Source organism: Desmodus rotundus, chromosome 5, assembly GCF_022682495.2.
Source record: "Desmodus rotundus isolate HL8 chromosome 5, HLdesRot8A.1, whole genome shotgun sequence".
NCBI lineage: Eukaryota > Metazoa > Chordata > Mammalia > Chiroptera > Phyllostomidae > Desmodus > Desmodus rotundus.
Window position 1 is genome coordinate 123110832 of NC_071391.1, and position 17570 is coordinate 123128401.

Here is a 17570-nt window from a genome sequence, read left to right on the forward strand (position 1 = left end):
CATTAGGAGGGAAAGCCAAGGGCATACGGGGGACTGGACAAACAAAACCAACAAGAAGCAAACTAGCTATCCCCAGAGCCAGGAGAGCAAGGAAGGGAAGAGAGTAGCATGGAACTTATTATTAAACCTTTCTGTGTTTGCCCTTTTGTCCAAAATCTTCAGAGATAAACTTAAAGACCATGTCTAGTAGGAGGAAATATGCATGGTTGAGCAAGTCAAACCAACAGCCTAACTACTGTAAACCAACCATGATTCACCTAACCAGGCGTTAAAGGAGACACTAAGTAAACAGACTCACGGCAGGCAGGTAGGAACTGGCATGAGAACTGACATCTCTTAAAAGGGAGGTCAGGGGGAAAAACTAGCTCTAAAATCCCTTCTGTATATGTAAGATCCATCCTGATTTATCAGGGAAAGCATTTTAAGGTAAAACCCCAAATTCGATCTAGTCAAGAACAAAAAGCATGAGTAACAAAGATTAGGAGATTGCTATCATCCAAACTTTTGAACCAAAACACAAACCATAAAAAGACAGTTTCGCCCCATGAGAAGACAGCAAACCTGCTCTCACTGCAGTGTGACGAAAGGACAGCGGAAGAAAGTCAGGGAAGAGTACTTGTGGAGAAAGGTAAGTTGTTCTGGGGGTTCAGAGACTGAAGGGTCTAGCGATAATGGAGGTCAAATTGCAATACATAAATATATCAAGTCAACACACTGTATACCTTAAACTTAGACGACATTTCTCATCTTGAAGGCAGAAATGGTATAAGGGAACCACTAGAAAACGTGAAATCAGGACCCAATCTCAAATTCCATGACTACCACCAACTAAACAAGCTCTAATTCACATTCACAAGTTCTAAAGTTTATTTGCCCTAGTAACTTCTGAGTTGTTTTGTGAGGATTATATGAAGATGTACATAAAAATCATTTTATGTACAAATCACTGAAAAGTGTAGAAGTTTTACCAATATTATTAGCTATACTGTTTAACCTGTTTGAACCTCGAGGGAAGAAGTTAGAATAAATAAGTTTAAAGCAGGCTCTTACTCATCTTTGTGTTTGTATTCTGAGAACTTAGCAGCGCCTGGCACATGACGGGAACTCAGTAAGTGGTTACGGAACTGCTCAAAGGGCTAAGCATAATATATTTCTTCATAGAAACTTTTTAAAAATACATTTTATTGATTATGCTATTACAGTTGTCCCATTTCCCCCCTTTATTCCCCTCTGCCCTGCATACCCCTCCCACCCGCATTCCCCCCTTTAGCTCATGTCCATGGGTCATACATATAAGTTCTTTGGCTTCTACATTTCCTATACTATTCTTAACCTCCCCCTGTCTATTTTTTACTTACCTATTCTCTTTACCTTTTCCCACTCTCCCCCCTCCCACTCCCCCACTATTAACCCTCCATGTGACCTTCATTTCTGTGATTCTGTTCCTGTTCTGGTTGTTTGCTTAGTTTTTTAGGTTCAGTTGTTAATGGCCATGAGTTTGTTGTCATTTTACTGTTCATATTTCTTTACCTTCCTTTTCTTAGGTAACATTTCATATAACAAGGGCTGGGTGATGATGAGCTCCTTTAACTTGACCTTATCTAGGAAGCATTTTATCTGCCCTTCCATTCTAAATGATAGCCTTGATAGATAGAGTAATCTTGGATATAGGTCCTTGCCTTTCATGACTTGGAATACTTTTTTCCAGCCCCTTCTTGCTTGTAAGATTTCTTTTGAGAAATCAGCTGGTAGTTTTATGGGAACTCTTTTGTAGGTAACACTTTCCTTTTCTCTTGCTGCTTTTAAGATTCTCTCATCTTTAATCTTGGGTAATAGAATTACGATGTGCCTTGGTGTGTTCCTCCTTGGGTCCAACTTCTTTGAGACTCTCTGAGCTTCCTGGACTTCCCGAAAGTCCATTTCCTTTGCCAGATTAGGGAAGTTCTTCTTCATTATATTTTCAAGTAAGTTTCAATTTCTTCCTCTTCTCCTTCTGGCATCTCTGTGATTCAGATGTTGGAACATTTAAAGATGTCCTGGAGGTTCCTATGCCTCTCCTCATTTTTTTGAATTCTTGTTTCTTCATTCTCTTCTGGTTGAATGTTTCTTTCTTCCTTCTGCTCTAAACTGTTGAGTTCAGTCCTGGTTTCTTTCCCATCACTGTTGGTTCCTATACATTTTTCTTTATTTTACTTTTCATAGCCTTCACTTTTTCCTCTATTTTGTGACCATACTCAACCAATTCTGTGAGCATCATGATTACCAGTGTTTTGAACTCTGCATCTGATAGATTGGCTATCTCTTATCGCTTGGTTGTATTTTTTTCTGGAGCTTTGATCTGTTCTTTCATTTGGGACATTTTTTTTTTTTTTTGGTCTAGATGTGCCTGTTATGTAGTAAGGTGTCCACCAGGGTGGGGTAAGGCTCGCAGCTGCGCTGTGACACGGACGCTGCACGTAGGGGAGGGGTCAGAGAGGGAACGATACCGCTCCCTTAGCTCTCTGCCGGCTTTCAGTCACTTCCCCCGCTACCCACAAGCAAATTGGGCCTTTCTGGTGCTGCTTCCCGAGTGGGTGGGCTTGTGTACATTCTAGGACCCTGTGGGTCTCTCCAATGACCTCTCCTGTGAGGCTGGGAGTTTCTCCCGCTGCCTCAACCCCCACAGGGTTTTTCAGTCAGAGGTTTTGAGCCTTTATTTTTCTGCACCGGAACCCTGGGTTTCGGGGTCTGTCTCACTCCTCAGTTGTTCCTCCTGGTTAATCTGCACACAAATGCGGGACCACGTGGTCCTCCAGCCGCCACCTTGCCACAAGTCCTCTCCGTCACAGCTGCCCGTCTCCGCCCCTCCTGCCCGTCTGGGTGAGTGTTTTTTCTTTATCTCCCTGGTTGTTGGACTTCCACATGGCTTGATTTTCTGTCAGTTCTGGTTGCTTTTTGTTTTTAAATTTATTGTTGTCCTTCTTTTGGGTGTGCGAGGAGGCACAGTGTGCCTACCTACGCCTCCATCTTGGCTGGAAGTCCCTAGAAACTTCTAATATGGTTATTCAACATTTCATATCATCATTTAGCTTTTTGTACTTGTTATATCATCTCTCTCTGGACTTAATGTCCAGTCTTAAAACACAAAATAAATTATCAAACAGTGTTAATTTATTTAAATGACCTGTAAGAGTTCCTTCCTGGGAGGTGACATAAGTACCTAAAAAGATACTTGACTAAAAGAATGTAGTTTTTTTTTAAAACAAAAAATTTCAGCTATTTTATCATAATTTCTAGCAAAAGGAGTGTAGAACTAGAGCTCAGACAGCCTGGGTTTTAGTCCAAATCTCTGTCACTATGAACTATAAAAGAGGTATCACCTACAAAGACACAACAAAAATTTCTGTCTTACGTATCAGAGGCCTTAAAAATGGTAATGACATTTCACCTGCTTCTAAGAAATGATCCTAAATAAATATCCGAAAACCAAGTATGCCTGTAGTCAGACTTGAATTAAGATGACTACTAACAGTGAAAATTTTTATCGAAGGAGAAATGGACAAATCAACCGTAGGTCACTTTTACAACGGAATGATGTGGCCATTAAAAATAATGTTTAGAAGACTTCTTAATGACATGAAGGGGCATGCAGAGACAGTAAGTAGGGTGAAGAGAAAAATTAAGCTATATGATTCAATTTATTTCAATTATATATAAAAGAAATATGCATTGAATGAATAATGGACAGAAAACCCACAAAGATAACTAGATGAAAAATGGGATTAATAGTCCTTATGCTTGGTGTATTTTGAACAATAACACATGTAATTTTTACCTGAATCTCTACATACAGGGAAAAATCAGACTGATCATCATCACTGGTAAGAGAGATACAGTTCACAAAATATATTTACCTGAAATTATTATGTAAGTTTGTAACAATAATGTGTGAACATTTCCTCAATGGCATATTTCATTCCGGAACAAGCCAGAAGAACAGAGGAAGGAACTAGGGACAGTTAGCTTGCAGAGGATGGGACTACAGAAGAGACAAAAGGAATGACTTCAACACAGCTTGAGATAATGCATGTAGAAGGAATGGAATAAAACTGACGCTTATTAAGTGTTTGATGATGTACCAAGCATTCTAGATGTGGTCTTATAGGACTATCTGGTTGGGTCCTAAAAGACAGAATAAGGATAAAGGATGGAAGCACCTCTGGCCTCCCAGTCTCTGTATAGGCAGTTCCCTCCACCTGAGATGCTTCTGCCTTCACTCCTTATGTGGCTGGTTTTCAACTCATCCTTTAATTCTTATCCCAAACATCACTTCCTCAGAAAAATCTCATCTGAAATAGTTCAACAGCAGTTTCTCTTACAACAATTATTGCACTTTACAGATTCAGCTTTCTAAGGTCTATCTCTAGGACTAGACTGTAAGATGTGGCCAATTAGTATCTGTGAAAGGGAGAGAGAAAGGGAGAGAGGAAGGGAGGGAGAAAGACAGAAAAAACGGAGGGAGGGGAAATTGGTTAAATTGGGAAGCCACACAGATGTTATCAACCACCTTTGAAGGACTGTATTCAGGAAGTTTCAGACAAGAATGTCAATGCCAACTTTAAGGGTTTATGATGGCAACTGCTTTATCAGATCTAAGTTAGAGCTTAGTTTATCTCAAATCAGAGCTTAAATGATCTCATGCCTCTGTTAACTCAGCCTATCTTTTGCTAAGGTCACTATCCTTCGATTATTAAATATTACTTGAAATAACTGACTAAAATGTCTTAAAAAGTCCCACAACCACTATCCTAATTCAGATCCTATTTATCTCACTGCCTGTCTCAACCCCCCTTTAATCTATCACACGTCCTTCTGCTAATATAAATTTATTTTTAACACCGCTCACACTGTTTTCTTTTAACACTGTTTTCTGACTGAACTCCAATCTGCATATTCAGATAATTAAGGGTCTCTGGGAACAATTCACCCTTATAAAATATTTCTTACAAATCCTATGCCACAGGATGAAAGAATTACTTAAAAGACTAGAAAGGTAGTAAAATTGTCTTTGTTTGCAGATATAATCTTTCTAAAAAAGATTTTATTTATTTTTAGAGAAAGAAAAGGGGAGGGAGAAAGAGGAGGAGAGAAAGAGATGTGAGAGAAACATCAATCAGTTGCCTCTCCTTTGCACCCACCTGGGGACCAAACCCAAGCACATGCCCTGACCGGGAGTCAAACTGGTGACCTTTCACTTTGTAGGACAACACCCAACCAACTGAGCCACACCAGTCAGGGTTGCAGATACAATCTTATACATAGAAAACCCTAACGACTCCACCAAAAAACTATAAAACCAATCAATGAACTCAGTAAAGTTGCAGGATACAAAATCAATACACAAAAATATCAGTTTCATTTCTATACACAAACAACAAAACATCTGAAAAAGAAATAACACCATTCACAACAGTATCAAAGACAATAAAATACTTAGGAATAATTAAACCAAGGATGTGAAAGATCTGTACACTGAAAACTGTAAGACGTTGATGAAAGAAACTGAAGACAAAAATAAATGGAAAGGTATCCCCCATTCATGGATCAGAAGAATTAATATTATTATAATATTCATACTATCCAAACAAAGGCATGTATAGATTTAATGTAATCCCTAGGAAAATGGCATTTTTCAGAACTAGAAAAAAAAATCTGAAATTTAAATGAAACCACAAAAGATCCTGAAAAGCCAAAGCAGTCTTGAAAAACAACAAAGCTGAAAGTATCATACTTCCTGATTTCAAACTACACTATTGTACAAAGCTACAATTATCAAAACAGTGTGGTACTGTATAAAAACACATACACCAATAGAATAAAATCAAGAGGCCAGAAATAAACCCCTGCATATATGGCCAGCAAATATTTGACAAGAGAGCCAAGGTAGTCTCTGTAATAAATGGCATTGGGAAAACTGGATAATCAAACACTAAAGAATGAAACTGGACTATCTTAACACCAGTCACAAAAAATAACTCACAATGGATTTAAGACTTCAACATAATACCCAAAACCATAAAACTCCTAGAAGAAAATACAGGGAAAAGCTTCTTGATATTGGTCTTAGGAACGAGTTTTTGGGTAAGACACCAAAACCACAAATAATAAAAACAAAAACAAACAAGTGGGACTGCATCAAACTAAAATGCTTCTGCACGGCGAAAGAAACAATCCACAAAGTGAAAAGGCAGCCTACAGAATGCTAGAAAATATCTGCGAGTCATATTTGATAAGGGGTTAATATCTGAACTCTCTAAGGAATTCATACAACTCAAAAGCAAAAATGCAAACAATTTAATTAAAAAATGAAGAGAGGAGCTAAATAAACATATTTCCAAAGAAGACATACAAATGACCAAGTATGTGACAAGATGCTCAACATCACTAGTCATCTGGGAAACGCAAATCAAAACAGCAATGAGCTATCATCTCGCATTTGTTAGCTTGGCTGTCACCAAAAAGACAAGAGATGAGTGTTGGCAAGGATGTAGAGAAAAGGGAACCCTTGTGCATTGTTAATGTGAATGTCAACTGCTTCAGCCATGGTCTAAAACAGTACAGAGGTTCCTCAAAAGATTACAAATAGAACTACCCTATGACCTGGCAATTCCACCTCTGGATATATAGCCTAAGGAAATGAAATCAGGCTGTCAGAGAGATATCTGTACTCCATATTCACTGTAGTATTATTATTATTCATAATATCCAAGACATGGAAACAACCTAAGTGTCTGTCTATGGATAAAGAAGATGTGGTAGATATTACATACAAGGGAATACTGTTCAGCCACAAGAAAGAAAGAAATCCTGCCACTTGCAACTACATAGACACACCCTCAAGATACTATGCTAAGTGAAAGAAGTCAGACAAGAGAAAGACAGATACTGTATGATACCACTTATATGTGTAATCTTACAAATTCCAACTCCTAGAAACAGAAAGTAGAATGGTGGTTGCCAGGGGCTGGGGGGGGGGGGGTAGTGTTGGTCAAGGGTACAAACTTCCAGTTATAAGATGAATAGATTCTAAGGACCTAATATACAGAATGGTGATTATAGTTAACAATATTGTATTATTTACTTGAAAATTTCTAAGAGAGATCTTAAATGTTCTCACCACAAAAAAGAATGGCAATTATGGTAATCATTTTGCAATATATAAATACATCAAATCAACACCCTGTATACCTTAAACTTACACAACACTACATGTCAATTACCTGTATATCTCAACACAGTCGGGGGGAGGGATATTTAGTGATCTCCCCTTTTCTACTTCTTTGTTCTAATACTTCAAAAATACACTTTCCAAATCCTCAAACTCCCCAATGTTAAGTACTACCACACCCATCAGTCTCCTCCTCATACCCTACTTCCTCTAGAAAGTCCTGCCTAATTTCTTATTTAGAAATAAGTTCTACTCTTAAATTTGTAGGACTATTTATACTTACAGCAGTTAACACTTCTCAGTCTTACACAACAGTTCTCTATACACATTAATTTCACGTGCAAAGAGCTTCATAGTAGCTCCCTGAGGGTTGACCTTAGTCTGATTTGCTTTTCTTTCTTACTCTTTTTGGAAGGAAATAACACTTTTTCTGAGTATAAGAATATATGTGAAATGGGAGAACATATTTGCCAATACCTCTGATAAGGGGTTAATATCCAAAATTTATAGAGTACTTACAAAACTCAACATCAAAAAAACAAACAACCCAATTAAAAAATGTCAAAGGACCTGAATAGACACTTCTCCAGAGAGGACAAACAGATGGCCCATAGACATACAAAAAGATGCTCAATGTCACTAATCATCAGAGAAATGCAAATTAAAACCACAATGAGATATCATCTCACACCTGTCAGAATGACTGTCACCAATAAATCAAAAACCAACAAGTGCTGGCAAGGACGTGGAGAAAGGGGAACCCTTCCTTGTACACTGTTGGTGGGAATGCAGACTGGTGCAGCCACTGTGGAAAGCAGTATGGAGACTTTTGACCCAGCAATTCCACTTCTGGGAATATATTCAAAGGAACCTGAAACACTAATTAGAAAGAACATAAGCACCCCTATGTTCCTTGCAGCATTATTTACAATCGCCAAGATATGGAAGCAGCCCAAGTGTCCAATAGATGAGTAGATGAAACAACTATGGGACATTTATACAATGGAATTCTACTCATAAAAAAAGGAAATTTTATCCTTTGCAACAGCATGGATGGACTTGGAGAACAGTATGCTAAGTGAAATAAGCCTGTCAGAGAAAGACAAATAGCATATGGTTTCACTCATATGTAGAATCTAATGAACAAACTGAACTAACAAGCAAAACAGAGACATAGTCATAGATGGAGAAGTGATGACAGCTAGTGTAGGGGGAGGTTAGGGGGTGGGAGGATTGAGCAAAACAGAAAAAGGACTCGTGGACATGGACAACAGGGTGGTGACTACCAGGGGAGGGGGGACTAAATGGTAATTGAAAGAAATATAATAAAGATCATGTACTTAAAAAAAATATATATATATATATATATATACACACACACACACACATATAAGGCCTGTCCAGAAAAAGTTCAGCCATTGTTAATGGAACGGTTTGTGTGACATCGATGTAACCTGGCAGCCAAGGAGAATGAACTGGAATGCATATGTGTGAGCAATGACAACTTCGGTGGGGGTGGTAGACACCACTGAGTGAGCATGTGTACTGTGTGGATATTGCATTCAAAATGACTGAGTAGAGCAACAAATCTGCACCAAAATTATGCGTTAAGCTTGAACATTCCTCTACAGAAACTATTCAGAAGGCCACAGCTATGGGCGACTGGTGATTGGCAGCTTCATCACTACCAAGTGTCCATTCATGCATCATGTCTTGTTCAGAGTTGTTTTGGAGAAACACCCAATCACCCAGGTGACTCAGCCCCCTACAGCCCAGATTCGGCACCCTACAACTTCTGGCTTTTCCCAAAACTAAAATCACCTTTGAAAGGGAAATGATTTTCAGACAGTTGATGAGATTCAGGAAAATATGAGAGGACAGCTGATGGAGACTAAGAGAGCTACGCGAGGTCCCAAGGTGCCTACTTCTAAGGGGAATGAGGTGTCCTTGTCCTATGTACAATGTTTCCTGTATCTTGTATCTTCGTCAATAAATGTTTCTGTTTTCCATATGATATGGCTGGATACCTTCTGGACAAACTTTGTATGCTTAGAAAAATCCGAAAATACAGAAAAGTATAAAGCAAAATACCAGCTATAATTCCACCCTCCTGCAATAATCCATGTATAGAAATAAAACATAAGAAGACTATGTTCACTTGATTTTAAATTTTTTAAGATTTTATTTATTTATTTTTAGAGGGGAAAGGAAGAAGAGAGGGAGAGAAACATCAGTGTGTGGTTGGTTGCCTCTCGTGTACCTGCTACTGGGGACCTGGCCTGCAACCCAGGCATGAGCCCTGACTGGGAATCAAATCAGCGACCCTTTGGTTCGCAGGCCGGCACTCAATCCACTGAGCCGCACCAGCCAGGGCAGACTATGTTCATTTTAATCACTGGTTTATCTCCTGCAGTGCTTCAAAGCCAAGAAGCTTCATTGTATACTTTGCTTTGGAAATTCAAACCTAATGAATTGACTCATTGATAAGACTCTATTGCATTTTGGGGAATGACAAAAATGTTGCTCAGTATTTTATAATATTCCTTCATATGCTGATATAGTCCAAGCTTATTAATTTTCATTACTTTTTATATTTTCAATAATCCTTAGAAAACTGTAAGAAAAGCTCCAGGTCTTAAATTTCCATAGTGAAAAAAAGCAAGTTCCCAGCTTTAATTCAACTCCAACTAACCATTAAAAAAGCCACTGAAATGTGCTTCAGTATATTCTCATATTACACACCTTGCTGAACTACTCTAGGGGAGTACAGGGATTCTGTAAAGCTATTCTTTATCCTTTAAGCAATTTTATACATATCCACTAGAAAATTGTATAATCAGTAGACAGACATTCCTAAATGATTACACTTAGTGATGAAGTACACTGGCAAAGCTTTAGAGTAATTAAGAGGCAGTCGTCTCTTACCTATTCATGTGACAAGCATATACCTTCTGCTAAGCATCATATTATGAATTATGTGGCGTAAAGAAGAAAATATAATCCCTACCTTTAAGGAGCAAAGAGAATTAATATTATTTATTACTTCCATAATCCAGGAAGCAGGAAAGCTGCTTTACATACATTATGTGATTGAGTATTTTAAAAAGATACTATACACAATAGGACAAAAGTGGGTTTACAGTTCTGAGTACATGAAACAGTTTATTCTTGTAATTATTAATTATTGTATTATTTTCCATATGAACTGTAAACCTGCTTTTGCCCCACCCTGTATTCCCTGGCATAGATTAGAAAGCGTAAAATGGTTTAGTAACTTGTCCATTACCACACTAGCAAGTAGGGGGCAAAAGGAGAACTCACTCTTCTGCCTTTGGCTCTTCCTCTTGGGTCTTGCTTATTATGTACAGAGGCACATGACTGCCTGCTGTAGAACCTCTCACCACCCTTATCTGAACACCTGAGCGTCACTCCTACTCGGACTGACACCACACATGGACAGCAACCGAACTCGACAGGCAGGCGCTCCCCTCACAGTTCCAGACAGACTCACCGTGCACGTACGATGAAGAAATTTATACACCATTTCTACATAAAAGAAGTGAACTACCTGAGCTACAGAAACACCTGTCCAAGAAATTATTTCCCACTCTCCTCTGGCAGGAGGATCAATTGAATTATAAAACAGACAAAAAGAGAAGAAAGTCCTGAATTACTTTCACAGTCTTCCTTTTCTGTACTAGACTTTTCTTTCAAAAATATCAATGGGAACTGATAATTTTATGGTTTGTGTCCCTACATTTCCAATTTCATGATAAGCAATCATCAATATACCATCAATAGGGCCAAACACCACACCTGCCGTCCACCATGGGCACTTTTGGAAAAAGAAATGGAGTAATGGCAAAGCATGACCTGAGAGAAACATGATTACTGATGTGTTTACAAATTAATCACATTAAATATTTTTTTAAGGTTATGGTTCCATCTTTCAGGAATGGTTTGTTTTTTCGGGGACACAGAATTGTTCAGTAGTGGAATTAATCACAATCAGGACAGACTTTATAGTTGCCCTTTGACTTACTAATTTCAGTGAGCAAAATTTCAATCAAGCTTAGATAAAATACACTAAATCCTAAATAGGCCAGGTTTGTCACCTACTATTCTCATAAGCTGCTTACCACAGTTAAAAAAAAGAAAGAGAGAGAGAGGAGAAGAAATTCTAAATTAAATGCCAAACAACTGCAGACAGCACTTGTTTGGCTGATTAACTTGTAGACAAGCATTACAAATAATCTGAGCATGAACTGCAACAAATTAAATTCCACTGCTTTTAAGAACAAAGAATTCCTTGGCAAAGAGGATTAGTAACTTTACACCCAGGAATGCCAGTTTAATTTAATTGTTCCACAATCCAAGATTTATGCAAATATCAGTTTGATATATAACAGTGAATTGAACAAAGTGAGGAAACAAATTCAATATACAACCAGGCTGCCTTTTTTGAACTGTAATTAGATACAATGAAGAAGCTGGCCGAGTTTCCCTCTACCTCCACCCCATTACTGGGACTGAATTATATTAACATGAATCAGAACAAGTGTAATTAGAGGCTAAAATTTTAAAACGTATTCTAATTAAGAGTCTAAAAGGCTGTACAATTAGAATACTGTAGTTAAAATCGCACCTCAATGATCTTTTTGGCCTCTTTGTAATTTCCTGTGTGTAGGAAGGCAAAGAAGAGATCATAGAGCATCGTCATTTCACCTTGTTCTTGGCTCACAAAGTCCATTGCTAGAGAGGAAAGAAGAAAATATATTAGAAGAAAAAAATACAGAGAAACAGTATCAAGTGAAATTCTAGAAAAATACAAGAAAACATTAAAACATAAATATATTCTAAAACATAAATATATTCTAAAATATATTTAGAACATCTTAAAGATTATAGCTACGTCAACCAATTTCCTGGCACAGTCTTTATTTAACAGCACCCGTTTGTGACATTCAGTACCTACGACCAGATTCAAAACTGGTAACAGTGAGGGTAAAAAGTCCTCATAAAGCTACAGCACCAAGATTTAATAGAGTGGCGACTTTTCAAAATGAGCAGTTATTAAAGTCAAGGACATTTACAATACTGAAAATCTACCTGATATTTTTCATTTTAATTTAGAAGTATAACATTTTCTGTGGATGTACTTTACCTTCGTGTTTGATTTTCTTTTCAGAGCAATGCATTAAAGATTAAAGAAGCGACGGGTGCAAGGGGCTGGGAAGGGGTGGCGGCAACTCTGAGTACACCAGGATATTAAAAGGTGACTAACCTTTCTGAATTAGATCAGTCTCGCCTTTCTCTATCAATTTACATAAGACATCATGAATCCTCGGTAATACTTTGTACTTTTCATGGCATCCAATGGTGGCTTCAAGAGCAGCAGGTAAGTCATCCCTTGAAAACAGAAAAATATTAACGATGAAAAAAGTATGTGTTGCTTTAGAGACATGTACAATGACCAGTTAAAAATGTACACAACTATGCTTTGAGGCAGAAAACCATGAAGCCAAAATGAAAAAACAGTAAGAGAAACAATCCTTACATATAAATAAGTGTTCAGAGTGCAGACATCATTAGCAGCTCCCGGCTTCATCTTTTATTATTTCACTTGCTAAATGGCACTATAAAAAAAGTCAAACTAGATGAAGGCTCCATATTTTCCATGATTACTCTAAGAATGCATTATTTCTAAAAACAATGACTACTATCAAATATTTTTCTAACTACTTATGTGTTTATAGTTCTCAGTAATTCCAAATTTGGGAAACTTTATTAAATGTCTGACAACAGCTATCAAGGAACTTTCAAGCACTTCCGCCTTTATCTTATTTTTCATACTGCCACCTCTCCAAATGAGGAGAAAATAACTTTAGAATTCATACAAACAGAAAATGTATTGTTGCTAAAACTAGGATAGTCTTATGAATTCAGTGAATTCTAGAACTCTTAAAAGGCTTTTCATTAGAGGGTAAGCTTTTAAAAATTATTTCCAATTATAAAGTCAAGACTTCTCTGATGTGGTAATAAATTAAAATAAAAAAATATTTTCATTAAGTCAGAGTTCTTAAACAAGAATGTGGAAATACATTCTTGTGAATCCTCAAAAACTACTTTTTCCTTTAAAAGGAAATGACAGTATGAGAAATATGTAAGACCTTGGAAAAACTGTAGATTATCTGATCCAATTCTACCTGCCACCATCCTTCACTTTTAAATATATAAGGAAATTAAAGCATCTGGAGACTGACTGACTACTGCCAGGTGAGCCGAGGAAGAAAGGTGCCGCCATCAGGTCCCTGGACGTCCCACCTCTGTGGAGTGTGTCTAATTCTAGAGTAAGCTCCATTACAAGCACTGTTGTTTGTTTAACCTAATAAACCGATGCAATTTGGAATAAGAAATCAAAGATTTTTAAAAAGAGTGTGAAATGTATTTTTTTTTTAAAAAGAGGCATGGTTAGAGACATGGACCGAAGTACTAATGGCGGTGTCAACCTTAGTGGAGAAAACACACTCCTTTCTTGGATGCAACAGTTCTCAAAAGGAAGAAAGCCTCTTTAAATTTTCTGTTGAAGCCCTAACATTTTGGTCCATTATACAAATGTTATGTTGCCCTAGCCTGAATTACTATTTTATCTAGATTAAGATTTTAAGCCGCACTGAAAAAGTAAAATACCATGGAGGAAGCGTTAATTTCACCGCGAGACTACTGACACCGTGAAAACGAGCCCATCCCTCGTTTTACAGCCCTGTTTACGGTGCATCTTCCAGCACCCCACAGAGTCATTTGAATTTTTGTCATTTGGGGTGAAGACTAAATTACAGGTTAATTTCAAAACCGCAAGTAGATGTTGCAGGCTAGATTACTGTCATACAAGAGAAATGCTACAGGAGCTACACATATGATATAAAGCTTTATATAATCAGTATTTTCCCTTGCTTCAGATACAAGTTCAGTTATTACCTTTCCACAATTCCATTTAATGGAAAACTACTAAAATATTTTTAAGAGAAAAGCTAACACATACTGATTTTTTAAAAGGGGTATGATTTGCTTTTTCAGATCAATTCCCAAACCAGAATAGTAATGTCTCCATTGCATTTCTCCTACATTAGGTCAAAGCTATCAATAAATGAATGAATAATTGTTCTGTCAATCAAAGAGACATGTTAATAGTCTTTGGTCTCCAAATATATGCTTCTAAAGATTATACCCACTCAGAACAACAACAGAAAAGACAAGAACAGCAAAATGGAAATAATTCATATATTTGTTAGAAATTTAAGTACTGATGTTATTGCCCTCAGGTTGCCAACAAAAAGAATTAGAAATCTATAATGAAACATTTCAAACAAACTGTACCGATGATAGAAATGAACAAACAACTAGTCCGTTTCTTTTCAATCCCTGTTATCTACATTCTGACTTGTGGCTGGATCCTGTCACTTTAAAAAGAGATAAAAGGGTTCATTCCTCATATAATTTTATGTCATCATTAATCTTTCCTATTAAAGCTTGGAAGCTTTGGTGATGGAAATAAACATGAAGAAGTATCTAAAATTCATATTGCAATGAAAATAGCTGTATACTCATGAGACTTGAATGTCAGTCCCACTGGTAAGTGCTACATGCAGTTCAGCTGCAGCAACGTGATACATTTCTAGAAGTGGTGATGAAAAGCAGATTAGCACAATGGCTGAACTGAAGGACCTTTGGGTTCCTTCCCAGGTGGAGTATTCTAATGTGAGGTTCTATGAATTTGGGCCTATTAGGTTCATCATCAACTCAAACGTTTCCTTTTACACCAGCAGAGAAAATCATCTTATGAAAATACCACTTTTATTAGGCAAGATAAAGGAATTAAGAGCAGCAAATATCTAAAGGAAAATGTGTTAACTACTTTATACCCCAAATGTGGACACAATACTACCAATCAGTACACTTCTAGTTTCTGTGACCCAGAATGGTTATGCCATTTCTTTTGTATACTTCAAAACACTAGAGCTGATTTAAAATCCTACCCTAAAATAACAATCCTCTTAAGAAATCTTGTTGATAACATTAATTCTGGATTCAAAACTTTGATTCCATGCTTAATGCAATATACACGGGGATGAGCAAAAGTAGGTTTACAGTAGTGAGTACGCAAAAGTTTACTCTTGTATTATTAATTATTGTGTTACTTTGTTTTACACCTGTAAACCTACTTTTGCCTACCCCCTGTATGAGTAATTCCTGTACCTTTATATACAAATGGGTCAAAAATTGTAAAAAGTCTGTGCCTAATAAAAATTTAGCCACTGCTTTCACAAACTTCAAATAATACTAAAAGAAAACCAACTCTACAATATATTATCATTTCTAAAAAACCCCATTCTGATAGCTCAATGACTAGACTACCTCCAAAATACAGGAAATACATAACTTCCATGAATAAAACTATGTGCCAATAAAAAGTAGGCACTCACTTAAAAATATTTTGATTGATGCAAATTAACTTCACATAAGCTTTATTAAAATTCTGTAAGTCTATGAAATAAAGTAGAACAGCAGAAAGATTCTATAATTCTAAATTTTAAGAACACATATATAATAGTCTAAATACAATACTTAATTAAAACACTTAAAGTTTTATTTATTAACATGAATGGGCTCTCTTGGCTCATATTAAAATTCATTTGAGAAAGCTCTAGTTCACTTTTCTAAGGAAATATGACCATAGATAAAACTACTATGAACTTAATTTTTCATGATTACATGAACATCCAAAAAGGCAAACCGTCAGCTGTTACCTCTTGTTTTAGTCCTTATTATGAAATTAAAATATGCTATAATGTCCATGACAGAAAAACCAACACTGGACACACATTCACATACAATATTCACTGACTATAAAAATACCTACTTAAAAGTCCCAGGAAACAAAGTACTCCTGACCCAAACTCCCCACTATACGTAACTAGAAAAATCACATTATGTGTTTCATGTGATCTTGGATCGTTAGACAAGAACCACCACAACCATGCATTCAACTATTTGTAGCTTTGGACCCAGTCTCCCTAACTATGGTAAATAACTTCCCAATCCAGAGAGTACACTGAACTGTAACAACCAAAAAAATGACAAATACTGATTTTTAATTGGAATAAAGTGCTTCAACACTATGCATAAAGTGTTAGAGAAGTGGCAATTTACTTAAAGGGCTTACTGACTAAAAAGCTCTCAAAATCTGAAATCACTAGAGAAAAGAAGAGCTTTGTGCGGAGAAAAAAGTTTTTTGAAAGGGGGAAAAACACCCCAACATTCTAAAAACAAACTACTCTGTAAATTTTAAGCAGATGTTCTGTTTGGAGAGAAATCAATTCAGGAGAAACCATCATCTTCACAAAAATTACTCTGTTAAAAGAACCAGCCCTTGAAAGACTAAATGTTTTGTTGTTTTTTTTTTTTCCCTGTTCATCATCTATACATGAGGAATCTTCAAGGAGACTGGTGTTGCAATTACAACTAATCCTCCCCAAAAAATTAACTGTGTTGAAGGCTTTGTAATTTCCCTAGGTACAATTTAGCTGTCACTTACTTTAAAATTTACTCAAACACGCGTTCCGAACAGCACTAACTAACTTCACATGTCAAGTGCTTTCCAGCCAATTGAGTCTAAACTGGAAGTCGGTGTTAAACAACTGAATGATTAGACAAGATAGCTCATTTCCCTGCTCTTTTGTTCAGAATAAAATGCCACATTTACATTATCAGGCTCAACAGGACTTTCTGACAGAGGGAGAAAAAACCCTACTGAACACTGTCCGCTCGAAGCACATGAAGCCTGTCATTTACCAATCATCCTTCAGAACGCAACAGCCATGAATGTAACTTAATTACGACCCAATGATCCTTGACGAAAAATCATCTTATCACTGTCCTGTCCCCCTAGGGCAAATGACACACTTTTGTCCTTTGGCACTGATGATGCTAAATTCTTAATTGCAATAATGGAGTAGAAGAGGCAAACCTCCTTAATTTCCTTTCAGCACATAAAGAGTTTTAGTCTAGAAGGCAAGCATTCCCATAAATAATAAAAGTATCCAGTACAAATGAAGATGCTAAAATTGAAGGGGCGTGTATATGACAGAATAACCAGCATTTAATAAAGTATATTTTCCATTTATGTGATATATTAAAGTGTTACAGTGAGTTTTAAAACCTACATTGATATCTAACAGAAATTATGACCTTTATGAAGAACTCAAGATTAATTTAGCAAGAGTTCTGAAAGGATTATATATAAAGTCCATGTTTCACTTACATGAAATGGATGTGGGCATATGCAGATGATAGCACAAATCAG

At 36.8% G+C, this 17570-nt stretch overlaps 1 protein-coding gene across 1 annotated transcript in view; it reads right to left on the reverse strand.

Annotated features, from left to right (window-relative positions):
- LRPPRC (leucine rich pentatricopeptide repeat containing) overlaps positions 1-17570 on the reverse strand; it is a 99511-nt gene that overhangs the window by 34032 nt on the left and 47909 nt on the right. The window contains exons 24-25 of the mRNA XM_053924151.2: positions 12492-12616; positions 11853-11959 (exon numbers count right to left, since the gene is read on the reverse strand). Of these exons, the coding sequence (XP_053780126.1) occupies positions 11853-11959; positions 12492-12616 (232 nt within the window). The remainder of the gene's footprint in view (positions 1-11852; positions 11960-12491; positions 12617-17570) is intronic.